A 26,575-nucleotide genomic window follows, 5' to 3' on the forward strand; every position below is an offset into this window, starting at 1 on the left:
TAATTTTCATATAAGAGGAAAAATTGAAGCCAAAGTTTGCAAATAAAACCAAAAGTCAGGTTATGTATGAAAATTTTATATATTGAATTTTGGACTTTTGAGTTTCAAAATTAATATAAAATTTCATAAAAAACCATAAATAAAATTTTGAGCTTAAAATGAGAGTAAGTCTAGATTGAAAATGCTTCTATACTTTAGATAGAGTAAGGCTCGAACTTGAGGTTTTAAAATTTTCAAAATTTAACTTTCATTTTAAATGTCATAAATTTATATCCTCCAAAAGATATAACATCACGGATTTTTATTCTTTTAGGATCAATTAGGAGTGCAAATGAAACATTAATGTTTACAAATTACTCGAGTTCTACTTCAAACAAACTCGAACTTCATTTGATAAGTAGTTCAATTATTGATAAAGCCAAATTTGAACTTTGTAATACTTCACTCGAATACTCGTAAACCTCATCAAGCTTTTCATTTTTAATATATGTTTTAAATATTTTTATATTATTAAATTATTTTATTGTCATTAACATATATTATTAACCCTAAGCATAATTATTAAGTCAATTTAAGCTTGAATACATATAAGCTTAATCAAATTTGAGTTTGAGTTTTAGTACAAAAATTGATAAACGAGATTAATCGAGCTTGAGCTCCAGTATCTTGATATATCTTGAGGTTAATCAAGATTCAGGGTGAATATAAGGGTGGCAAGGAGTGGCCTTGCCCCCCTCCAAAAAAAGATAAAAATCATGCAATTTTATAACATATGATAAAATTACAACTTGAGCCCCCAAAAATGAAAAAAATTATACAGTTCCTTTGAAATTTATGAAATCAAAACTTAATAAATGATAAAATAATATTTTAACTAGAGGTGCTCGTGGCCCGAGTCAGACCGGTTTGGGGCCAGACTTATGCAATATGTCTAGACCAATTTTCCAAGCTTGAGCCCAGTCCAACCCAAAAATTGGGCTTACTTTTTATCCTTGAGGTTTAAGAAAGGTAAACTTGGGTCCGACCCAAACGCCCATATTTGATTATTTTAAGATTAGTTTTATTTAAAAATAATTTTAAAAAATATAATACATTAATTGCATTAAAAACGCTAAAATAAAAAAACTTTTAACACATTAAAAAGTATTTATATTAAAAACACTTCCATAAATATAATAAATATTTTATTATATTAAAAATACAAATAAATATAATAAATATTTCATTGTATTAAATATTATTGTTAAAGTTCTATATTTTAGGTTGGATTATTTAGTTGGGTAATTTTTTGGGTTATGAGTTTAATTATTATTAGGTTAGTGATTTAACATAAATATAAATATATATAATTATTATTTAACATATATAATTAATATAATATTTTTTTATAACATAATATATTCGGGTCGAGTCAGGCAAAATTCTTGCCCAAGACCCGACCCATATATAAAACAAGATTTAAAATTTACCCAAGCTCATTTTTCGGGCCTTATATTTTGTCTAAACTCTTTTATTTTTCGAGCGAGCTTTCGAGGCTAAGCAAATAACCCGACCCATGACCAAGCCTAATTTTAACTTCTTAAAAATTTATAATTTAATCCCGACCCCTATTAAAAAGGATTTTCTAAATTTACCTTAAGTTTAAAAATAAATATTTAATCGAATTTATCCGAAATTAAATTTCGAATAGAAATAGCCAATATTAAAATTCAAACACTAAAAGTCGTCAGAAAAATGTGAACATAAAAAGGGTCATTTCTCGGTCTTTACTCCGTCAAACGCGACATTCATGAACTAGGCTTTTGTTTGACATTGACTTTAATGCCATCATATAATACCAATTTCCACAAATGAGTTAATTTGATTGGTTCATTTATGTAATAATTATAAAAAAAATATTTAATTTAAGGATTTTTAGGTCAATTCGCTCCTTAATATTCCAACTTTTCTGGAGACTCCAAGTCAATTTTCATCTATTAATTTATTGCACTATTTTTATATTAATAAAAAATTGTCATATAAAAGAACAATGTTTTCTGTAATTTAATTTTTAAACCGTATTAAATGTGTTATACGTTTATATAAATTTTAATGGGGTAAATTTAAAAATAGTCACTTTTATTTGTCTCAAATTACATTTTAGTCACTTATGTTTGAAATATTACGTTTTAGTCTCTTATGTTATCGTTTTGTTACGAAGTGGTTATTTTACCGTTAAACTCTGTTATCTCCCTAATTGTAGTCTTACTTGACAGTCCAAATGGGTTTTAAATGTCAACTTAGATGTCCAGTTACTGGAATGAAAATAGATTTTTAATTAAATAAATTTAATTTAGATTGTCATGTAGGACATCCAAGTTGGCATTTTAAACCTATTTGAATTGCCACGTAGGACCATCGTTAGGGAGGTAACGGAGCTTAACGGTAGAGTGATCACTTCGTAATAAAACGATAATGTAAGTGATTAAAACGTAGCATTTCAAACATAAGTGACTAAAATGTAATTTGAGGTAAACAAAAGTAATTATTTTTATAATTTATCCAAATTTTAACATATCAATAATTCGCATAATAAAATTATTTTAATTTTAACATTTGTTTTTAATTTTCATTTTAGCCTTAACTTTTAATTTTTAAAATTTAGTCAAATTATTTCCTTTTATAAAAAATTGATTGAATTGTTATAATTTTAACGGTAGATTAATGTAAAACTTAACCTTCCGGTCAAAACTTTCAGTAAAAAATATTTTGACTAAATTTTACATGTTGAAAGTTAAAGTAATAAAAAATAAAATCGAAATGTCAAAAGAGATAAATGTTAAGAGCTAAATTTATTATCATACTATATTTTTTGTTTTCTATATTATATTATATTTTATCGTGTCTTTAATTATTTATTGAATACATTTCTAACGAGCATGCAATTATGATAATTTGCGTTATTAAAATTATGTTTCGAATTGAATAGTAGAGAAAAATTTTATGTTTAAATTTGATGGATAAAGAAAACAACATTGGAAGAGCTTTGCCCCCGACTTAAAGATCCTGACTTGGCTCCACTCAGAGTTCGATAGAATTTGATATGATTACCGAATACTGAAAGATCTTGAATCTATATATATTTAAAAAATAAGTTACCTAAAATGCCTACCAAACCTTATTTGTATAAGACGCACAAAACAAGTAAAGATGAAGGGTATATTTGTCGTTTCATTCCTTCAAGGCAACGACCAATGACACGTTTAAACTTCAAAGCCTCGTAATTGTCGTACATACTTCGATTCTAAGAGCAACAAACATGTTGGAGCCTGGGGGAAAGACTGTTTCACGCGCTTTGGCCTCGCGTGGGTACGTTCATCTCACTATTTTTTAATATTATTAAAAGTTTTTATTTTTTTTTGTCTAAAATTCTTGCTACATTGAATTCCGGATAAATTAAAATTCGAGTTGGACTGAACTCTTGAGCAAGAGTAAAAAAATTTCAATATTATATTCTCTATCCACGAGACTCAAATTTAAAACATTAGATAAATTAACATTAAATTTTTTATCGCCTCATTTAATAAATCTCGATAGTTTTATCAAGTAAAATTACAATGAATACCCCTATACTAAGAGACAAATTGTATTTTGCGCTCTTTACTAAAAAAAAAGGGTAAATTGGTCTCCTTTTTTTAGAAATATCATCTTTTTCTATTGTTAAAAACTGTTATAGCAGACAAAATAATCAGATAGTTATATGTGATGTGTCACTTGTACATCATGCTAACTTATAGAAAAATCTTTTAACAGTAAAAATGAACAAAATTTTTATCAAATATTGTTCTTTGATATGACATTTCAATCAATCAAAAACAATATGAGTACTGCATTAGAAAAAAGTGTTAAACTTAGATACCAAACTATATATTAAGTCTTTTTATAATTTTATAATTATTTTTAAAAGTAATTAGTGGGCATGATGATTGCGATGTTGGTTTAGTTTTGGAATCTTGGTAGAGAAACCAAAGTCTAAAATAGGGTTAATATACAGTTTGCTCCTTGAATTTGTTTAAAAGTATCTAGTTAGTATCTAATTTTTTTTTATATTTAGTTCGTATTTGAACTTGTATTATGTTACCCAAGTAGGTATTTATGCACTAACACCGTTAATTTATATTAACGTGGCACTGATAACTAATCTTATAGTGGCACGTGGAAGCCTCTCAATATGACATGTGGCAGACAAACTAATTTTTTTAAAATATTTTAAAAATATAAATTAATTTTTTTACTAAAAAAATATAAATTAATTTAAAAGAGTACAATTTTTTTAGACAAGTTCAGGTGCCAACTACGTATTTGTTTAGACAATTCAGGTACCAACTAGGAACTTTTGGATAAGTTTAGGGGGTAAACTACATTTTAACCCTTAAAAAATTAACGTTGTTAACAAATTAGGACAATGTGTACGACGAAATACAAGTTCAAGTACTAATTAGATAGGAAAAAATTCAAGTACGAACTAAATACTTTTAGATAACTTCATGGGGTAAACTACATATTAACCCTTTAAAATATTGTCCTATTACTTAATTTTAATTTTACTTGTTCCACTCAAGAAAAAAAATCATTTTAGTGGTTAATTTAATCCCCATATCTAACCTACTTTCTAAAGTTTTATGTAGGAAAATGGTAAAAGATAAATGTCAAATTTATACATGAACTTTAGTCAAATGTGTAATTTAATACATGAATTTTGATTTGATATAATTATATACATAAAACTTGAATTACGGTTCATATGCATACACAAAACTTTTATTTTGATTCAAATCAAAATTTCATATATAAAATTTTCATATGCATGACATTTCACTTTTGATCAAAATTCACGTTTAGTTTTGACAAATATCCCAAATATTAATGCATATATTGAATTCGTACTTTTTGAAGAGATCAACTCTTTCAGAAATAATTTTTGAAGTATCATTTATTGAGTAGTCGACTTGTCCTCTAACAACAAAAGAAATTGTTACTGTGTCGGGGTTTTGTCCCTAGCTTCCGCGAAAAGCCATGTACAATTTACAACGATGAGAGGTATATTAGTATTATGTGTAATATTAGTGTAAGGGACTTGAAATACCAATCTTAAGCTTAAAGGTTAAACATCCTTGTAAGTATAATATCACTATATTTAATTTCCATAATTATAGCAATATTAACATTATTACTATTTCTAATTTTTAAAAATAATTATTTTATTTAACTTTTTAAATATTATTTAATTTTAACATTGTACCGTTGAAACTCGTCTAAACTGTAATAAGTTAAAAATATTTAATTTTTTTAAAATAAAGAAAATAATGGATTCAAATATTTGATCTAAATTAAAAATGTGAGTGAATTTATATAATAAATATCTAATATTTATATCTACTTTGAATCTGTTATAAATAGTAATTAAATTATTCAAATTTAAATGGTATCGATCCATAACATAAAATATCCGACTTAATGAGACCAATTTCGTTATATCAATTTCGGTTTAGATGGCTTTGGTAGTTAAGTTAATTGTAAATTCTATTTATCTAGTTATATTCATCGATTATCAATTATTAAATTTTATATATGAAACTGATTGATTTAATGTTTTAATTATTTAAAATAATATATATTATTTTTATTATTTTAATTATATATTTTATAATATATTTTAAATAAGTGAGTTAAAAAATCATATACTAAAAATCTCATAGGAGAACATTTTTTTATAAATTTATTTCCTTTATACCAAACGGATAAATAATTAAATTAAAAAACGTGTCGGAAAACATTAATTAACCCTAAACGAAGACAGTTAATTGAGAAAGGCAAAGTGAGTTACACGCGCTTACAACGCGATTAGATATTTTAAACAATTTGATTCTAGAATAGAAGCATGCTGCATATTTTTGTTTTGGTTAAAATTTTCAAAAAATCCCTATACCTTTTAAAATTTTAGAATTTAGTCTCTATACCTCTAAATTCCTGAAAATAAAAGTACGTGGGCTCAATTCTAAATTTTCAAAAATTACGGAGACTTATGACATATTTTGAAATGTCACACTAACAAATTTAACCTAAAAAAATTAATAATGTTAATAGTTGTACCAGAATTTTGAAATATAAAAAATAAACTAAAATCTTGAAAGGCATAATGATAAATTTAACCTTCAACATTTACATTTTTGTTATTTTGACTTTTATTCTTTTTTTTTTAGCTAAATTTGATCCTTAACCTTTCAAAAAAGAGTCAAGTTGAATTTTTTTAACGGAAATGGTGATTAAAACATTAATTTTTAACGTTGTTAGCTTGACAACTTGTATGGCAATCCATATGTAGGTCATGCTAACATAACATCATTTGTCTTATATGTCTCATCATAAATAAATAAAAAATTATAAAGATAAAAAAATCAAAATCAAAATAAAAAATATATAAAAAGTTTATAAAATTCAAAAAAACTAGCACGAAGTACTCGTGGACTGTCATGCAAGTTGTTGTGTTTAAATTTTTAACATTTTAGTTAATATTCTCGTTAAAGAATATCATTTCGACTCTTTTTCAAAAGGTTGATATTTTAAATAGACTCTTTTTAAAAAGTTAAGGGCCAAATTTAGCTTTAAAAAATGGTTAAATTGACAAAATGTGTAAACATAAGAGCTAAATTAAACATTATGCCTTCTAAAAATAAAAGTATAAAGACCCGATTCTAAATTTATGAAGCGTAAAGGGACTTATGACATATTTTAACCAATTATTAAACTAAATCGCCGGCTGTTTGGAAATTAGCTAAAATACTATATTACCAACCCGCCAGCTCTGTCCCTCTCCTTCTCCATTCTTTCACAAACAAAAACAAATCAAAAAACAAAGAATTCAGTTATAAACACGTCGAAAATTTGTTTAAATTATTGAAGTAAATAATTGTTCTTTTTAATATACAAATTTATTTATTTATATTTGTTCATCGTTTCATGCTTTTGGCTTCCATTAGATCTTCATTGCCATTTTTGTTTTTTTTTTTTTGTTTTTTTTGGATCTTTCAAATCCAGAGATTTGAAGATCGCTTCCGTTTTCTTCGATGAGCACCATTGCGGAGGTAACTTTGCTGCTTCTATCATTTTTTAAAAAAAGAAATGACCATTGTTTGATTCATTCATTGTTGAATTGATTGATTGGTTATGTTTTTTTATGATTGTTATGAACTATGGAGAGGAATTGAATGATCAAGTGTTTTTTTGTTGGATTTGAACGAGTCTTATAGTCTAGATAGGTTAGATCAACGAGGTCTTTGATTTGAGTTGACTTTTTTTTGTTGTCAAACTTTTTAATGGAAGTGATTGAAAGATGCTGCTGCTGTGTTTGGTTTTAATAGTTAGGGGAACAAATCTTTACGTTTCTTTCTTTCGCACATGTTGAAAAATAGTGTTTGCTTTTGAGCCTTTTAAATTGCACAGAGAAAACGGAAAAAAAGTAGGTAAATTTTGTATACTGGTTGTATTTATTTTGAAGTATAGAGCGTTTGCTTGAATTTACTCTTCTTTTTAACTTTTTTTTTTTTACCTATATGTAGCTTTAAGCTTAAGGGATTGATCAGGTTTATCTTGGTATTTAAGTGTACCCTTTTAATTAAGTTCTGTTTTTCAGATATGATGGATACTTGTGTTACAAACTAAGTATTGTAACTCTTTTTCACCTATGGTTTCTTTTTACAGATCACATTACATTGATCCATTGAAGAATCTGGGGTTGGTTGTTGGATACTGATTGATTACCTTGAGGAGGAAACTGAAACAAAGGAGAAACACATGAATATAGAGCACTTTTGTTTATACTAGATGAAGGTACCTAAGGAGTGGCGATTAGGTAGCATGGGTGATACTAAGATCTTGCCTGGATCTCGCCATCGCTCTCCTTTGAAGAGGCCAATATGGATTATTTTAATGGTTTCTTTTGTCAGCCTTTTTCTAGTTTGTGCTTACATCTATCCACCGAACAGCGATGTTGCATGTTATGTATTTTCTTCTAGAGGTTGCAAGGTCCTTACTGATTGGCTTCCTCCTCCTAAAAGGGAATTAACTGATGAGGAGATTATTTCACGGGTTGTGGTTAGGGATATTTTGGATACACCTCCAGTCGAATCCAAAAATCCTAAAATTGCATTCATGTTCTTAACTCCAGGTTCATTGCCATTTGAGAAGCTTTGGGATATGTTCTTCCGTGTAAGTTTTTTTTGGTTGTTGTTGCTAGTTCATTTTTCCCTTCCGTGATCTAATGTCTTCATATTCTTCATGGACTTTATTTTTTATTCCATTAAATCTCATGGTTATTATCCTGAAATTCTGGTTGGTCATTTTACTAGTTTTTGTGTCCAGGAATTGCCTAATATGAATGAGAGCCATATGTATTTCATTTTAGTAAAGAACATTTCCTTTGTTGATTGCCAATGCAAATATGTTAATGTGTATGGCGAAGGTATTAGTGAAATCAATCTGGCTTATTGTGAATTGATATAATTGCTAGGGTGGAGGACAAGGCAGATTCCCCTGCTTTGTATGATTCAGGATGTCTGTATCAATGCCTTTTGGTTATATCGACTGTCTGCTCAGTCTGTATTGTTTCTGTTGAATTCTTGCAGAAAGGAATTCTAATAACTTTGTATATCTTTTTCCGCATTTTTGGTTTTTGAATTATAATAACCATGTATCCTGATAAAAAGGTTTGCTCAATTTTCTTGGCAGGGTAATGAGGGAAGATTTTCTGTTTATATCCATGCATCAAAAGAAAAACCAGTGCATGTGAGCCCTTACTTCCTTAACCGGGAAATTCACAGTTCTCCGGTATGTTTCTTAGATCAAATTTTGTGGTTGAGCTTTGCTATCTGATATATGACTACTTCAACAATTATTGTACGGTTAGTTTTTCTATTGATTTATTTATTGACACTGAATTTGCAGGTTACATGGGGAGCATTTTCTATGGTTGATGCAGAGAGACGATTATTGGCATATGCTCTAAAAGATCCTGATAACCAACATTTTGTTTTACTCTCTGACAGGTAAAATATAGTTCGTGTCATTAACACCCCCGCCCCTCCCAAAATATACATATATATATATTTACTTGTACTTTTACCAAATCTGAAGTATTGATGGTGACATTGCAGTTGTATTCCATTGCATAATTTTGATTACGTCTACAATTATCTAATGCATGCTAATATGAGTTTCATTGACTGGTGAGTAGAATCTGAGAGTATTACACATACACATACGCATAATGGACTTTGTTGCACCATTTCCCTTGTTTGAAATTTATCCCACCCACTTTGTTTGCCAGCTTTGTGGATCCTGGACCTCATGGAAATGGCAGGTATTCAACACGCATGTTACCTGAAGTAGAAGAGAAAGACTTCAGAAAGGGTGCACAGGTATGTGTTAATTGATATTATAAAGTCTCTTATGAACTTATACAGTGTCTTGTTGTAGCAAGTTTAAATCATTGAATTTTATGCAGTGGTTCACAATGAGGCGGCAGCATGCTCTGCTAGTCATGGCTGACAGTCTTTACTATTCAAGGTTTCGGGATTACTGCAGGGTAAATTTTATTAAAGTATTCTGTTCTCGTTTCGAATTTACAGCAGCCTTGCATTCATTGATGAGAGCGTTGGTTCACTTTTATTTGTTCCAATTTTAATGATTATTCTTTGTATTCACCATTTCGACTATAATGTTGAAACATAAGAAGAATTAATTTTAGGTGGCCTAAGTGTAACTTCTTTTGGTACATGATGCCAAAAGTAGCTCTTAACAATTGCTGTTTATCGAAAGCATTACGTATCCTTACCATTGTCTGTTAGACTGGTCTCAACTATCCTTATTGATGTTTATTTCCGTCATTTTCTAGCTTAACTATTAGCATTAGCACTAAGATAGTATTTCTAGCTTTAACAAGGGCACAAAATGATAGAATTTGTGCCTAAGTTTATGTTGCTGACATTCAGTCATTCACGTTCTTGATTATAACAGCCATTTGCGGATGGCAAAAACTGCATTGCCGACGAGCATTACCTCCCAACCTTTTTCAATGTAAGAATCATACTCTGCATCATGTTTCATACATTTCACTTTAGCTTCTTCTAACGCTTGTTCCTTTTATCAGTTGGTTGACCCCGGTGGCATCGCAAACTGGTCAGTAACGCGCGTTGACTGGTCTGAGAGAAAATGGCACCCTAAATCATACAGGGCACAGGATGTTACATATGATCTTCTAAGGAATTTTACGGTACACTCTATTAACTTATAATAAGACCTTCTTGTTTAACAAATACACTACAAACGTGTGGTTCCTCTGTATGATGATGAAATATCCAGAATTATGAACTAAGATTCTGACGGTTTTTATTTTATTCTTTTTGCAGTCGATTGACATGACCACCCATATAACAAGTAACGCTGGGGTATACATTCCGCATATATTTTCCCATGCTTTTAGGAGTTTGTATAGTTACTAGATTCCGAATATAGTTTTACGTTTGACCGTCCTTTTTGTAGGGCGAAGAGCTGCTACAACCTTGTATATGGAACGGTACCAGACGACCATGTTACCTATTTGCAAGGAAATTCTATCCAGAAACCTTAGATAAATTGGTGACACTCCTCAATTTTTGACTGAATACTTTGGTGGGATCGGTCATATTTTCTTCGTTCCATCTCGTTTTTACGTAGAGGTTTATACATTTGTAAATGGCTTGTTTTGCAATCACACAATTCTTGAGTGCAAGGGTAACAGGAAGAGAACAACGAGGATGACAATCGAACAAGGCCGGAGGGCAACGAGTTTGTTAGGGTTGCGTCCTTCCGGACAGGTAATTTATTGTCCATTTTCTCCCACATTTTGTGCCATTGATCATATATGAGAAAGAACATGGGGGAAACTCTTGTTTTTTCTTCTGTAAAAGTTGCAAAACATAACTGGTGCACCCTTTTCTAGAAATATAAAGGCTTAACTTTTAAATCCATGCAAGATGCATATTTTATTTGTCATTTACAAGTTCGCACTGTTGAGTGATGTCACTTTGATTCTTCATTGTTTTTAAGGTATTGTTATATTATAAGGACATGAGCTTTTATCCTTCAAATACATGGACAAAATTTAGAAAAAGTTTATCATAATTTTGTCCGATATATAGCCATATCCAACTTTCACACCCAAATCAGAGTAATACAAGTATTCTTGTTCGATCATGTTTTTCTTCGAAATTTATTAATTGAATCGAGTAACATAAGTGTTCTTGTTTGATTATGTTTTTTTTTTTCGGAATTTATTGATTGAATTGGTTTTGTATTGAATCATAATTCTTTGGTATAAGTTATAGTATTTATTTATAGGTGTCTACAGTATTTTATAGCTTGAATTGAAATTGAAATACAAATTCATTTTTTAAAGTAGTTTTATTTAATTAAATAATTAAAATTGAGAGAGAGTAGTTGATTATTTGGCTTTCTAAAGTGCCTAAAAACTCTATCTAAACGAACAACAAATATTATTACGATAAGTTTCAAATAGTTTATATAAAATCTTTTAAAATAATTATTTAAAACCACAACAACATGGTTTGAACCTTTGACCAATTAAAGGTCAACCACAAATATATATATATAGAGAGAGAGAGACAGATTTTATATAAAAATAAAAGAACAAAAATACCTTCAAATTATTTTGTATTTTCCTTTTCAATAATTTCACATTTGGGTTAAGAGATGATGAACGTATGATACCAGTTCATACATGTATGAGTATGTATATGGATATAGAATATGTATCAATGGAAAAGATGTGAGGGGTGGTTGGACAAGAAATTACCCGTCTAGGACACACCACCAACAACTTGCTAACCTGCAGTTTTGCTCTAATCCGTCCAAAGAATTCGCAGTCAGAGATGAGGAGCATCATCAATTTATGTAGGGTTTCTGGGTAGAATTTCCTTGCAAAATAGGTAAAATGGTTGTTTGATACCGTTCTTTAGGCAAGTTGCACCTGCTCTTCGCTCAATGATAAAAAGAACACAACAAAAAGGGTCAAGAATCTAGTAATTTTACTGACTCATAAATGTGCAAGAGAAAGTGTTTGAAATGTACAAGTTTTCATCACTTATTGCATGGATCATCGTATTACTATGGTATTCCAATATGACAAACCATGCCAGAATTCATCTATCATACAAAGGAACCGCAAATTCTAAAGCATATCGTTAAGGTAGTAAGTTGTTAAGTGTTGCCATTTTCCTATGTTTGTGCAAAAGACCAAAGGTACGTTTCTTAATGACCTTACTACCTCGCACTCATTAGCATCAAGAGTGGCAAGTCATTATCACAATGGGATTGCTTAAAAGATAAGTTATAAGCACATGTACCATGATATCCTTTAGAAGCTCATCAGTAACATCCCAAGCCAGATGATTCTCAACACCGCTTTCTTGCAGACCAGTCAACAAGTGTTACTGACCGGTTTGCAATATCACCAAGATCAACCTTCTGAGGACATACAAATGAAAACAACACTATGAGAAGTTAATGTGAACAGAAGGAAACAAGAGTCCAAAGTATGGTTCTCACCTGGAAAAATGGCCAGCATGTAATGTGCATCAGCAATGCAATTTCTGCCATCCAACCCCGGCTGTAATAAACAAGAACATGAATGATTGAGTCAGAAACATAAAACTTGTACATGCACGGAGTACGATTAACAAATACTTATACCGTAATATGGTAAAAATACCATGGAGGCCTTTGTATTAGGGGTTAGATTGCATTTTGCCCACTTTACTAAAAAAAATAAGCAAATTAGTCCCTGTACGTTAGATCAAAGAATAAACTGGTTCTTCTGATAAAAATTCCATCCATTTTTACTATTAAAAACTGGTACCTGTATATTAGCATAAGATACATGTGGCACGCCAAATGTAACTATCTAATTATTTCATTAGCCACACCAGTTTTTAACACTAAAAAGGGATGAAATTTTAACAAAAAAGACCAATTTACTCTTGGATAAAACGTACAGGGACTAATTTGCCCATTTTTTGAGTGAAGGATGCAAAATGCAATCTGACTCCTAGTGCAGGACTTCCATGATATGTTTACCACCAAATATGATTTTTGTATATGCCCCAATATTGACATGAAACCTACAGTTATGAATATCATTACCGACAGCTTAACATGAAGAAAGGATCCAAACTATTTAATTGCTTCAATTAAAGTAGGTAGACTTTACATTACCTACCAAACTATTTAATTGCTTCAATTAAAGTAGGTAGACTTTACATTACCTAATGGCTATGTTGCTCTGACTTTTCATTTTTCTTGGAGTACCCATGTCTGACACCTGCATCTTGCCCATTTCTGAACTTCAGTATGAGGATATGATCCTCCAAGGACTCTCCAAATGTATGAAAATCTCAAAAAACAAATTTAACCAGAAACAGGCAGGCCTGCACATGAAAATGGTAAATTCGATCTCAGAAAACATGCTAGTGCATGTGTGTCTATATGTAGAGAGGCAAGTACTAATTAGACTAGCGGAAAAGGGGTAACATGTCATAATTGAAGTGCATAATGGAGAAACCAAAGTTACCTTCTGGAAGATAAGAAGTTTAAATGGCATGGTTATCGTTTATCAGAAACAGACAAGCGTTAGCCTGTAAGTACATTGCTTCTTGTCCTATCTCCCGGGCAGAGAAAGTTTTAGGTTTTAGACATGGCAACTAAATAATAGTAATTTGACTACATATCTCCCTGCAAGCTCGAAAGCATATCATTCATAATTTTATTTGCCTTGTGCAGCTCCCCTTTCGAACAGAGTGAACTAAGTAAGGAATAGTAAAAGTCAAAACTACGAAATTGAGATTCCTCTTTTCCAATATCATAGCATTCCGCTGCACCATCTGAATCGGATATTTTGTTGGATCCAGCTGACACGGTAGAGACTGCAGAAAGAGTTTCACTCTTCAAACCATTGTTCAGTGCTTGAGATTCTTGATGAACGGTGAACCACTTTTGACTAGGAAAAAGTATAGATGCGATTTCATTAAGAACTACCAGAGCTTCTTGGATACTTCCTTGGTCACATAAGAATACAAGAAAACTTTCTATCGACTCTGACTCGATCTTGGTATCAATGTTATTTATCAGCTCTACAACAGATTTTGTCTGAAGCATTTCTCTCAAGATACTCCTTGCCTCTTCCATCCTTCCTTTCGCACAAAGACCTCGTACCATATGAATAAAACCCAAGAAATCAGGAGATACATTTTTCATTTTGAACTCGGAATAGAATGTAAGAGCACCTTCCATGTCACCCTTCATACAGTACCCATAAATCAGAGCACTAACAGTGAACTCTTCAGGCTTAACACTCTTGTTCTCAAGATCAGATAGAAGCTTCAAGGCTTCATCCATTTGACCAAACTTACAGTAATTGTCAATGAATGAATTATATACACGTATATTCGGTTTACATCCCTTGTACATCATACCATTGAATAAATTTTTGGCTTCCAGCAGTAAACCTTGCTTACATAAATTATCAATTAGTGTTGCATATGTAACTGTAGAGGGAACCAAGCCAATTCTTTCTAACGAGTCAAATAGTCGGAGTGCTTCAACAAGACACCCCTGACAACACAAGCCATTTATGACCGAATTGTATGTTACAATGTTCGGAGTAATCCCATTATTTTTGGCAAAAGAACACAGATTTAAGGCTTGATTAGGGTATCCTTCTTTGCAAAGGGCATGAACCAGGAATGAGTAATCAACCACATCCATATCAGCGAAACTTTCGCTAGCTTCTAAGATAAGTTTATATGCATCCAATAACCTACCCTCCTTTACAATGTTTTTCAAAATCGAGGGAGGTAAACTGACAGTTGATACTTGCTCCTTCATTTTCTTGAGAAACCGTAGTGCAATGTCCGTATTATTAAGACACAAGTATTGTGCCAAAATCTTGCCAACAATAGGCTCAACAAGGCCATAGTCTTTCAGGAAGAAATTGAGAAAAGGGCCAACTAGAGACGTTGTCCCACCATAAATAAGCTTTTCTAATACCAAATTATACGAACTTTTCATCAAAATTAAACCCTTCCTCCTCATCACGAAGTACACTTCAGTTGCAGTTTCAACAAAACCTCTTTTGCACAAGAAACGGATAGCATCGTCACATAAACTATTGTAAGTGTCTGACCCGAAATTCTCGAGTTTGTAAACAAAATTCATAACTCCCACTGCACCCATTTGAGCAAAAGCTGCCCGGATCAACATCATAGAGATACCCATGTCCAAAATGAAACCTTTCTCACCAAGTTCAATAATCACTTGAATGGCCATATCGACCATTCCCTGTTTGCATAGCCCACTTATTATACAATTATAGCATGCAACAGAAGAAACTAATGACACCCTATACTCATCAAATACTTCAAGTGCCTCCTCTATTCTGCCCACTTTACAGTAGCCATCAATCATTGTGCAATAAGTAATCGAATCTGCATTTAAATCCATTTCCGGCATTGCTTGGTAGAGTGCACGAGCATCTTCAAATGCACCAACCATAAAGAATGCTTTGATAAGTATGTTACATGCAACAACATCCATACAAAGACCAGATTTTTCCAATTTTTCTTTCGTCTTAATAATTCCTTTTATATTCCCTTCTTCGGTATAACCATACAACAGAGTACTGTATGTTATAATATCACCGGCTACTTCTTTGAATACATTATCTGCTTCAGATGTCCTCCCAACCTTACACAAACCATTGATGACTATGTTATAAGTAACAACACTTGGCTTAATCCCTTTCTTCTCCATTTCATCTAACAAATGGAAGACGCAATCAAAATCTCCTTTCCGACAAGCTCCATCAATTAACGTTGCATACATAAACTCATCCACTTCAATCCCCATATCTTGAACTTCCTTGAACAACCTAAATGCCTTCTCGAATTTCCCTTCCTTACAGAAACCTAACATGATTGCCGTATACGTAATCACATTCGGCATCACCCCATCTTTCAACATCTTCTTCAGAAATCCAACAACCTTCCCAACACTACCTTCCTTCGAAAACCCATCAATAAGGACAGTGTAGCTCACAGTATCAGGGTTTATTCCTCTTTCAACCATCTCTCTATATTTTCTCAAAGCCTCCATTAAACACCCATTTCTAAAATACCCTAAAATCCAACAGCTATAAAGAATAGCATCCAAAGCCAGCCCTTCCTTTTTCATACTATAAACCAACTCACAACCCTCATCAAATTTACCCAACAGATTAAAACTGCTTAAAAGAGCTGTATAAGTAACAACATTAAGCTTTAAAGCTCCTGAATTCATACAATTTTCGAAAAACCGAACTGCAACTTCAGGTTTCCCAATCTTACAAAAACCAACAATCACTGAACTACAAACAAAATTATCAAAAGGGTATCTAACATTATCACCTGTCATCAACTCCAACACCTCAATTGCTCTATCCATATTCCCTTGAGATACAAAACCATGAATCAACGAGCAAAAAGTAAAAGAAGAAGGCAATGTACCAGAATCACTCAAGCAATCCTTTAACAACAAAAGACCCTTCTCTGGGTTGTTTCGGATGACACCAAATCCTTGAATTAGAGAATCCCAAAACCGAGTTTTGGGGAAATCGGGACATTTCGACATCTGGGTACTCACCAAATGTTCGGCTTCTTCGAATTTGTGCAATTTGAGGAGAGAGCAAATGAGGATCGAGTGAGTTTGGGAATTGGGATTGATTTTGTTGGAATCCAACTGAGAGAAGAGATGGATAACGGCGTTGAATCTTCGGGAGTGGGAGAGAAAGAGAAGGAGCTGGTTGATGGATTTGAGCGTGGGGGTGAAGCCGCGTTTAAGCAGTGTTTGAAGAGGTGGGGTTTTAGGAAGGGAAGAAGATGATAAACGAGAGAGCCTTGGGGGTAAAGACATGCCTCTCCTCTTTTTTTTCTTTTTTTTTTTTGAAGTGATTTGTTGAAGTTTGGTGTTTGTAGTTTGCTCAATGCTCTGGACTGGACATTGTTGCCCTTCTGCAATTTTCTTTCTACTTCCTTCGGTTTTTTTACCCCAAATAATCAACTCTTAAATCAATCGGTCCAGTTTATGAAAATAATGGTGAAATTTTAATTTAAAATCATAAATTTATTTCCTTTCTTAGTTTTTGAAATTCAATTGTCATATTAAGTCACTAATATTTGTTGGATCAAGTGATAACGAGTTTAATATCTCTTAAAAGTATTAAAAAATACAGGAAAATTTTTTATCTCTCTTTTAGAAGGAGTTCGATTAGTCTTGATTTCAAATTTAGTCGATGCTTGTTCGGGAGAGTTAGCTCTTTCAAAAGAAATTTTCAAAATGTTATCTGCAGGTAGTTAATTAGACCCAAACAATTGAAGGTCCCTTAACGAGGGTTTAGTATCTCGTGCTCTGTCAAGAGCTAATGTGCCATGAGTGGCTATCTTGAGGGCCTAGTTTATAGAGTCAGAAACGTCTCAACTGTATATGGGTATACAACCACCCATCAAGGCAATGTGAGCATCTTGCCCTTGGTAGGGTATATGGTACCACTTGATGGGTTGTCGTATGCCCACGTACGGTTAAGGCGCTCTCGATTCTGTGAACTAGACTTTCAGAGTAGCTGCTCAGGGCATGTTGACTTTTGGCAGAACACGAAAGACAAAACCCTCTTAAAAATAATACTTTCGATTGTTGAGAATCTAATTAGCTACCCGATGAACAACACTTTAAAGACTATTAAGATCACTTCAACAATGCTCAATATGATTAATAGACATTGAAAAATCTTAAATAAATCAAGCCAAACCCTTAAACAATGGCTTAGTTATTTTCCTCATCTACAACGTTCAAATTCACAACCTTAATGCATCAACTTTTTAACATTTGTGTGTTTATATTTTTTGCCAATGTGTATATATATTTTTTATGGCTTAATACATCATTTGATATCTTGTATTTGGTAAAAACTATTTATTTTAATACCTAACAGTAATGGTATTAACTTTTTAATGTTTAATTTGAGTTTTTGGTTGATTTGATAAAAGTTAATTACTAATACTATTTTTAAATTTTTCATAATTTTGTAAACAGAATAAACTCAATTTAAATTATGAATTTTTGTTTAATTTTATGTTCAATTTTTATGAAAGTTGATTTGATAAAAGTTAATTGTTAATATTATTAATTAATTATGAATTTTCATCAAATCACTTTTATCCAAAGATTCTCAAAGCAGGTTTTCAGATTTTCAGATTTAGACAAATAAACCGACCTTTAATCAAGGTTAACAAAAGGAAATTCAAAGAGATAAAAGGGAAATTTTGGTTGTCAATCCAACAAAACATAATACAAAATAGTAAAGGAAGCATTTTTTTTATGGAATTAGCAAAGAAAATTAGTAGCAAAACTTATAGAAGGAAGATGCTACAAGTCTCCCCACGCTATAGCATTTACCTTTACAAACTACTATTCCACATCTATATATTTCAGACATATATATAATCTAAAACCCATATCTTATTACCACAAATTACAAAGAATAATAGTACGAGGACCATTTCATCTACAATTACTACAACACAATTAACCAATCACAATCCTGAATTGTATAATGATCCGTGAAAATATTATCTGAAATCCATGTTTGAATGAACTGAGGACCGTGTAATTCAGTGTTGTGATTGAATAATTGTAAGGTTGTAGTAAAACGAATTGCAGATGAAAATGCTCCCTAGTTCTGCTTACCAATTTAGTCTATCGCCAGTGTCCCATAGCCACCACTGGTATAGTTACCTTGTGCCCTCTGCTGCCTTTCATTGTGATCTCTCCGAAGCAGTAGCTTCCGGTTACTGATCGAGTGGTAAGAGTGACCGAGAACTTTCTTGATGCGCCGGGTCTCAAAGTCATGGCTGAAGGCCTGGTTTCGATGGCAATGGATGGATGCATTCTAGCTGTGATGACGTAGGTTTCTTCCTCAGCAACGTTTGTAACGGTGCGAGTAACGGTTTGAGTCCCAACCAGATGAGAGATTGTGATTGATGGGGTGTTGAGATTCGAAGGGCGGCCAATTGTGCTATTGCAGGGGGAGTTTGTGTACTTCTTTATCTCGTGAATGTCAATACCAGGTGTGGTGCACAAGAATCCAACATAATCCTCATAACCTACAAAAAGGCAAGGGGAATGCAAATAAAGACTCCGAATGATTTCGCAAAGCTACAAATAAAGAGGCCAAGATCCAACGCAAAAAGCAAAAATACCTGCATCAAAGATGAGTCCGGGATCCAAAGCAGCTCTCGGATTAACATGACCACTCCCATAATCAAAAGGAGTGGCAGGGACAAGTTTCATGGCCTCTGTTTCAGAATACTGTTGTGCTTGAAGAGGCCTTCCTGCTCGGTCGAGCTTTGTTGATGTAGTCATCAAGGCTGATTTTATAGCAGCGGGGCTCCATTGAGGGTGTTTCTGCTTCAAAAGAGCAGCTATCCCTGCTATATGTGGTGCAGCCATACTGGTTCCAGATATCAAAGCAAATCCTTCTCCTGCTCAAAACAAGGAAGATTAGGTCTGAAAATTTTCACTAGTTGAGAATACAAGAGAAACAAATATAGAAACCAAGCACATCTTTACCAACGAAATTAGGCTCATCTGTTCCATTTGGAGACCAAGCAGCCCAAATTAGAGAACCAGGTGCCAAAATGTCAGGCTTGAGAAGATCTGCATCTTGAAAGCTGAAATCTCTTATGTTAGGCCCTCGAGCAGAAAATAGTGCAACCTCTGGTGCAGATTTATGGAGAATTGGCATCAAACCATCCCCGATGCTACCAATAGCTTTGAAGCTCTTCACTCGTCCAGTCCAGTCTCTCGGTGTAGAAACATTATAGTAGTCAATAAGATCCTACAAAAGAGATTTCCGAAAGACAAATCATAAAATTTAGCATCATTGAGTTAAAAAGAACAGTTAAAATTTTGGCCCGGTGAGAAAGCTATCAGCTTTGCTTATCATATCAAAAGAACAGGTAATGGGAGCAAGGAGATTTACCATTGTCTTTGGGACATCCGTGATAAGGATTCCGGGTATGCCAACAGGAACAGGATCAAACTTGGTTCCAGGAGAAACATTTTCCACTGCAAGAACAAAACCAACCGCACCAAGAGCCTTGGCTGTTTCAGAGACTTTCTTAATTGATGCAGTACCAACAACAAAGTTGAAGGAATAGCCACAAAGAAGAATGTTCCCCTCAACCAATTTCTTGTTTAAAACTTCTGGCCTTTGGCAGTCCGAGGGACTAAACTTTGTCGCTGAGGAATCTAGTAGCACATCATTAGCAGCAACCATGGTGTAGGTTTGATTTGGATGAGTAGAAGCTGCAATAATCCATAAGTTCCAGAATTCAGCTCTAAAGAACACAGATTTATCCAAAAATACTAAAAGAGCCAAGGAATTGGCAAGGATCAGCTACAATGCTGACGACGAGACTAATGGCACATTTGGCCACAACTTAAGAAGGCATCAACTAAAGAAAAGCATTAACTAGAAAGAGGAAGAAGTCTGAATCCCTATCCTGACAGATTAACAAAACATGTCATCTCATGTGTAGATACCAAACCATTTTCATCTACTGTTCTTAAGAAACATTCTCAAAGGGTCATACCAGACAAATAAATAAACACAGTTGATGTAACTTACGGGACAATCCAAGTCCAGCTAAAGCTTTTCCATTTCCCAAGTTCAGATGGTTTTTGTATCTACGATCATCAATTGCAGCTGCAACAGATGCTATCCACGGGCTATAAGAAACCAAAGTTTTAGGGAAAGGACCTCCATTTCCAGCTGCCTGTGCTACAAAAACACCAGCTTTGACAGCTGCAAGAAGTGTAGCATCAAAAGGATTTAAAAATGTGGTCTTCGTGTTTGTTGGAGGACTATTTGGTCCCACAGAGAGACTGAGAATATCCACACCATCATGAACAGCCTGTTCATAAAAGTTGTCAAACCACAAGTTTTTGACAAAAGAATAACATAGAAGAATGTAGAACTGATTGGAAAATAGGCAACTTTTAGAATCAATGGATAGCAAAAAAACAGCTCTTCCTTTTTTTCTTTTCAGGCGTATCACAAGCAAATTCAAATTTTACTCTATATTTTCTGTCCTGGCTTTTTTTTTTTACAGGTTCACATTTCAACTTAAGATAACCAAAACAGATTCACATTTTTCTTGACAAAGGAGGATGTCAGTCATCAACATCTTCAATTCAAAGATAACCATCAAAGAAGTGTTCTTTAAACAAAAACATATCCAAGCTGTGGCTCAATTATTAGCAAGAGAGAGCCATACAAGACAATATACAAAAGGAAGATCCTTTATCTGGTTACCTAGAATCCCAAATGTTAGATGTAAAAGGAAAACACTACCCATAAATAATGTTGAATTGTATCTCAAGCAAAAACTAAAGCTCAAAACAGATGGGAAGGCAAGTAAACTTAGCAGTAATCTTAAATCAACATAAATAGGAATCATGGAAATAAATATTCCAAGTAAAAATCGTGGCACACCTGGTCAATTGCAGCTACCACATCTGCGACAAACCCTCCAAAAAGCCTGTATATTGCCTTGTAGACAGCAATCCTAAAACAAGAAAACAAAAGAAAAATGCCAATTCCCATATCAAAGAAAATAAAACAGCTTTTTAACTTAAATCTATGCAATCTCTACCTGGCACGAGGAGCCATTCCACTTGCTTTTCCAAATTCATGCCCATGCAATCTAACAGGAATACCATTATTCCCAGCGGCAATAGCTGCTGTATGACTGATATACAGTGACATCCAAAAAAGAGGAGGTTGTTAGAATGAAATAACAGATACAATTTTTTAACTCAATACCAGTAAATTTATATAAAAATCTTCCATCAAATGCTAAACTTTTTCCAAAGTGAGAATAATAGAAGTTCTGTAAAGAGAAGTTTATGCTACTTAGTTTTACCCATAAATGCTGCAAAAAATTAGAGGTAGTCTTACTCCATTTTATGCTCATTAAACATATTGAACATAACCATGTTGGAGGAGCCAGACACGTGTCACTGTCCAACTATCACGACTTAGTCTAAGTACCATGGTGTCAATATGATTATACAACATAAATAATAGTTTGATTTATATCTGACATTTTGTTGATATATTTGAGTGGGGATAATTATATTTTATGTTATATTAAATGCATATTAGCACTTACACAAGCATGTAGAACATTTAACTATTACATCCTTGATCAGTATATTTCAGCCAAACAATCACATTCCAACTTCTGATTCTCATACGTTCACTTTTTTTGTTTAAAACTGGAATGAGCTCATTTAGGTCCTTAAGACTTTCCTTCATGTAATGAAGCAAGGATATAAAAGTTAGACCTCTCTTGAAGGTATATTTATTAAAGATAAGGTGGCATATTTTTTTCCTATTTAGAAAATAACTGCAAAATAATAATTGCAACTAACCTTCCATGTCCATCGCCATCCATGGGAGAGGCAAAATCAATAGTAGGATTAAAGGCACCAGCTGCTTTTGCAGCTTCAGCAAAATATTGGGCTCCAATGATCTTGCCATTACAGAAGTCCCTCTTGGTATCAGGGTCAATTTCGCATTTTCCTCTGTACTTTGGAACAGGTCCATATGGGTCATCGTGATGGGCTGCAAAGCTTGGATGATGTGGATAAATTCCTGAGTCTACAAATCCTATCACAATGTCTTCTCCGGCCCTGTCAAAGCCACCTCCTGCAGGCCATACACCAGTTGGGAGCCCCAGAAATTGTGGAGTGTGTGTTGTAAGTTTCCTCACCTTCCAGTCTCTCTCCACAGACTTTACACCAGGAGCACGTTTTAGAGTTTCTGCCTACTAATATATTGTCAAGGTGTAAGGAACGATAAAGGAGAGACTGGATTCAAAAAAAATTTTGCAGGTATTCGTTCAGCTAAAAGTTATTTCAAATACAACAACACGGTATGTGTAGCAGCTAAAAAGTTATTTCACCTGTTGGGGGGAAAGGTGAACTGAAAAGCCGTTTATCAGGTGTTTATAACTGTAGAGTTTCTTGTAACTCCCATGCTCAAACAGCATACCAAGTAGCATATCATGTTTCTTTTCAAGATGACTAGCATAGGACGTTACCGATTCACTGAAACGATAACAAAAGAAAAAAAACGGAAGGGGATTATTAGCCAAGCAAGCATTGGAACATTTTGATCAACTAAGAGATTGCGTGAGCCCATAAAATTTGAGTGAAAACAATACATGCCAAGGCAATACGTAAGATACCAAAAGACTTTGCAATAGTAGACTCAACCACCTTATTGTTTTACATGAGAGGTTTCATTAATCGCATAGGAAGGTAAAAATTAGCTCAATTTCGAAAATAATGGTTCAAACTTCAAGGCATAGAATTACAAGGTCTTTTCTAGGAACTCACAGCACTTACTCATGTACAGATACCTATGTTCTTAGCATATTTGAACATTCGAGAAAAAAATCAAAAAATTAAATATATTCATTTTGAACAAATATTCATATATGATGTTATCTGCTTCTAAATCCAAATAACATAAACTAATACTATATACAACATAGTTAAGTCAAATACTCAAATCATAGTAATATTTTAGGCCCAAAAATGTGCATAGATCATTCAAACACGACAATTGCTGAACAGGATATCAAATAAGTCCAATATGAACCAAAAAAAAAAATCAAATAAGTCCAAGACCCCACAGCAGAATCTGAAAACAATTATATATAAAATAAATAAATAAGTAAACACATCCACACAAACACAATGGGAAATACTAAGAAATTTACCTAGTAGTGTCAAGCTTCTCATCTGACTCTACAGCGGTAGCTTCAAAGCCATTTTCACCACCTTTGTAGCTAATAATAGGCTCACCTTCTACAGTCACTATGTAAATCTCAGCTTTTCCATTAACCACAAGCCCCAATAGCACCAACAGGACAGCCCAACCAAGCCCTGACGCCTTCATTTCTCTCGCTTCACTAGAGATCTGCTTCATATTAAATCAGTATTTCAAGAAAATTGCTGGGTTTTTCTAAGTCAAATTTAACAGCAATTACCTTTTTTGTTTTTTTTTTTTTTTATGAAAATATTTTCTTGTTTCTTGAAAAGGCAAGAACTATAGTTTTATATGCAAGGAACAAGACTGTAAAAGTGATTATTTGATATCGACATTTATAGAGATGAAATAAATAAACTAACTTTGGCTTATAGATCTTTCCTGCTAAAAATAAACTTATTTCAGTGGAGATTGGATTTAGCTGAAATTAGTTTAGCCCTTTTCAGCTACTTCAATAAACCATATTATTGCATTAAAACCAAAAAAAAAAAACTATATTATCATTTTCTATAAGAAAAAAAAACAGTACTTAAATCAGTAAAAAAGAAAAATATAAATAAAAAACGAAAATATTACCGAAGAGACACTAAAAAACCCGATCCAATCCCGCCGGAAGCTCACGTTTCTTAGTTACATTCACGTCAACCTGCGTCAACGTCCTTTTTATCTACGATCCAAACAAAGAATAATTACAAAAATGAACTAAAAAAAAAAAGAAGAAGAAGAAAAAGAAAGAAATACCAGAATCTCCACAAGCATTTTCGGTGGTAAAGAAGAAGATCATAACAATATCACTCGAAAAAATTAAATAAAAAATAAAAAAATAATAAAGGAAAAGAAAGGAAAATTTAGACTTACGCAAGTAATAAAGGAGCGAATCAAAGAAGCTTTTATAACACGATTTTTACCAAAAAAAAGATGAGAAAAATGATTGGATCAGAGAGAGAATATAGTTTATTCACATTTGCAGAGATTTAATAAGTTCAGATAGATCCTTCATTCAAAGAAAATAAGAGAAAATTGCTGTGAAAATAACACACACACACACAAAAGAGAAACAAAAACTGGAGATCTAAGCAATGGAGAAAGTAAAGTTCTTTAAAGGTTTATTTAGCAGTGTGTGTGAGAGTAGAGAGGAAGAAAAGAGTTTAAGTGAGTCTGTGAGGTAGGTAGTTTTTCTTTTTTTTTAATAAATATTCTATTTTTACTTTTTAAAAGTTTAATCATTAAGTAGTACAATTTATACTAATTTAACCATTACTTAAAATTGTTTTAATTATAATTTTGACCCTTTTTAAATATTAATATATTACTTTATTAAACGCGTAAAAAAGTAAAAGTAATAATAGAGGTTTAATTTGGTTTTAGTCCCTTTATTATGGTGATTTTTAGATTTAATCCTTCCATTTTAGTTTGAAGTAATTTGTTTTTTGTTAGAGTATGACGTAATTTTCAGAGAGGCTTAGAAATTCAGTAAATAATGTTCAACTAATAATGAATTTATATTTTATCTAAAGAGGAAGAATTGTATAAAATAGGAATGTAAAATAGGATATTATCTCTTTTTAATAATTTTATGTCACATCAATAATTTAATCTTGAATTATAGTATTTTAATTTAATTTTGATTTTTTAAAATAAAAATACTGATGTAACATAAAATTATTAGAAAAAAGATGATTGAACGTCACTATTTTATATAATCATTTCCTTTATCTAAATGCTTAAAATTGTTTAAAAAATTCACGTATTCGTTTCAATGGTAACAATTGACATTGTTATGATATTATCAATTTCAACCTACTAATAATATTATAAAAAATTAAATTAAGTGAAATTAAATATCAATTAAAATCATATTTAGTTACATTATTATCAAATATGAGAAGTAGACTTATTTTTAATTGAATAAACAAATTCAATTAATAATTTTAAATGATACTATATTATAAATAAATTTTAAAATAAGCTAATTTTTAAAACATGATTTTTTATACATTTTCTTTTATTATTCTTTAAACTTGATAATTTTTATCTTAATCTAAGGATCTATTTTTATCACATTAGTTTTTGAAATTAACAATTTTTTAAATTTAATCTTTGAATTCGTTATGTATGATGATACTTAATATTGTATCATGTCTTCACTAAAAACTTTTTATAAAAACTATTAAACTATTTATAATTTATTGTAATTTTTAGACTTGATATATTTGTAAAAGAAACTATGATGATGTGGCACCTACTTTTATCTTAAATTGTGTCGTGTCACCATGTCTTTATATAATCTAAGTTCAAAATTAAATTGAGAAAAATTATCAAATTTTTGAGACTAAATTTAAAAAATTATCAAGTTTAGGGACTAAATGTTACTTTATCCCTTTCTTTATATAAGAGAGATTGTCTACAAACCTTAGAGTAAAGATTGTGGCGTAATAGTTATATAGTCGAAGTTTAACCCCTATTTATGGAAATAAAACACATTTAGTGATCAATCATTTATTTTTTTAAGAGTATATGTGACCAAGAGTAAAATTAAGGAGGCTGGCAGGG

General features: G+C 32.1%; 3 protein-coding genes across 11 annotated transcripts; 1 reads left to right on the plus strand and 2 right to left on the minus strand.

Annotated features, from left to right (window-relative positions):
• Positions 1 to 6,846: 6,846 nt before the first annotated feature.
• Positions 6,847 to 11,026, plus strand: LOC108468997 (glycosyltransferase BC10-like). Its single transcript, XM_017769870.2, has 12 exons — positions 6,847 to 6,941; positions 7,078 to 7,124; positions 7,741 to 8,247; positions 8,767 to 8,865; positions 8,983 to 9,083; positions 9,192 to 9,263; positions 9,365 to 9,455; positions 9,542 to 9,622; positions 10,054 to 10,113; positions 10,187 to 10,309; positions 10,446 to 10,484; positions 10,579 to 11,026. The coding sequence occupies exons 3-12, from the start codon at positions 7,864 to 7,866 to the stop codon at positions 10,693 to 10,695; spliced, it is 1,167 nt and encodes a 388-aa protein (XP_017625359.1). The 5' UTR covers positions 6,847 to 6,941; positions 7,078 to 7,124; positions 7,741 to 7,863; the 3' UTR covers positions 10,696 to 11,026.
• Positions 9,063 to 17,183, minus strand: LOC108470285 (pentatricopeptide repeat-containing protein At5g57250, mitochondrial). Of its 8 annotated transcripts, none has more exons than XM_053031915.1 (6): positions 13,664 to 17,183; positions 13,359 to 13,520; positions 12,643 to 12,703; positions 12,441 to 12,561; positions 10,096 to 10,256; positions 9,063 to 9,417 (listed from the first exon to the last, which is right to left on the minus strand). In XM_053031915.1, the coding sequence occupies exon 1, from the start codon at positions 17,035 to 17,037 to the stop codon at positions 13,813 to 13,815; it is 3,225 nt and encodes a 1,074-aa protein (XP_052887875.1). In that variant the 5' UTR covers positions 17,038 to 17,183; the 3' UTR covers positions 9,063 to 9,417; positions 10,096 to 10,256; positions 12,441 to 12,561; positions 12,643 to 12,703; positions 13,359 to 13,520; positions 13,664 to 13,812. The 8 variants fall into 8 exon arrangements, 7 of the variants coding, with proteins under 7 accessions (XP_052887875.1, XP_052887872.1, XP_052887874.1 ...); XM_053031912.1 differs by lacking the exon at positions 10,096 to 10,256 and adding an exon at positions 11,891 to 12,069; XM_053031914.1 differs by lacking the exon at positions 9,063 to 9,417 and having other exon boundaries at positions 9,701 to 10,256.
• A 1,296-nt stretch (positions 17,184 to 18,479) lies between these two features.
• LOC108469811 (subtilisin-like protease SBT2.5) lies at positions 18,480 to 25,223 on the minus strand. Of its 2 annotated transcripts, none has more exons than XM_017770863.2 (12): positions 24,881 to 25,223; positions 24,599 to 24,689; positions 23,973 to 24,172; positions 23,151 to 23,295; positions 22,618 to 23,012; positions 21,837 to 21,932; positions 21,677 to 21,749; positions 20,810 to 21,095; positions 20,162 to 20,487; positions 19,750 to 20,017; positions 19,380 to 19,661; positions 18,480 to 19,283 (listed from the first exon to the last, which is right to left on the minus strand). In XM_017770863.2, the coding sequence occupies exons 3-12, from the start codon at positions 24,149 to 24,151 to the stop codon at positions 18,877 to 18,879; spliced, it is 2,457 nt and encodes an 818-aa protein (XP_017626352.1). In that variant the 5' UTR covers positions 24,152 to 24,172; positions 24,599 to 24,689; positions 24,881 to 25,223; the 3' UTR covers positions 18,480 to 18,876. The 2 variants fall into 2 exon arrangements, with proteins under 2 accessions (XP_017626352.1, XP_052887417.1); XM_053031457.1 differs by having other exon boundaries at positions 24,764 to 25,212.
• Positions 25,224 to 26,575: the final 1,352 nt, after the last annotated feature.

This window comes from Gossypium arboreum, chromosome 8, assembly GCF_025698485.1.
Source record: "Gossypium arboreum isolate Shixiya-1 chromosome 8, ASM2569848v2, whole genome shotgun sequence".
Taxonomy (NCBI): Eukaryota; Viridiplantae; Streptophyta; class Magnoliopsida; order Malvales; family Malvaceae; genus Gossypium; species Gossypium arboreum.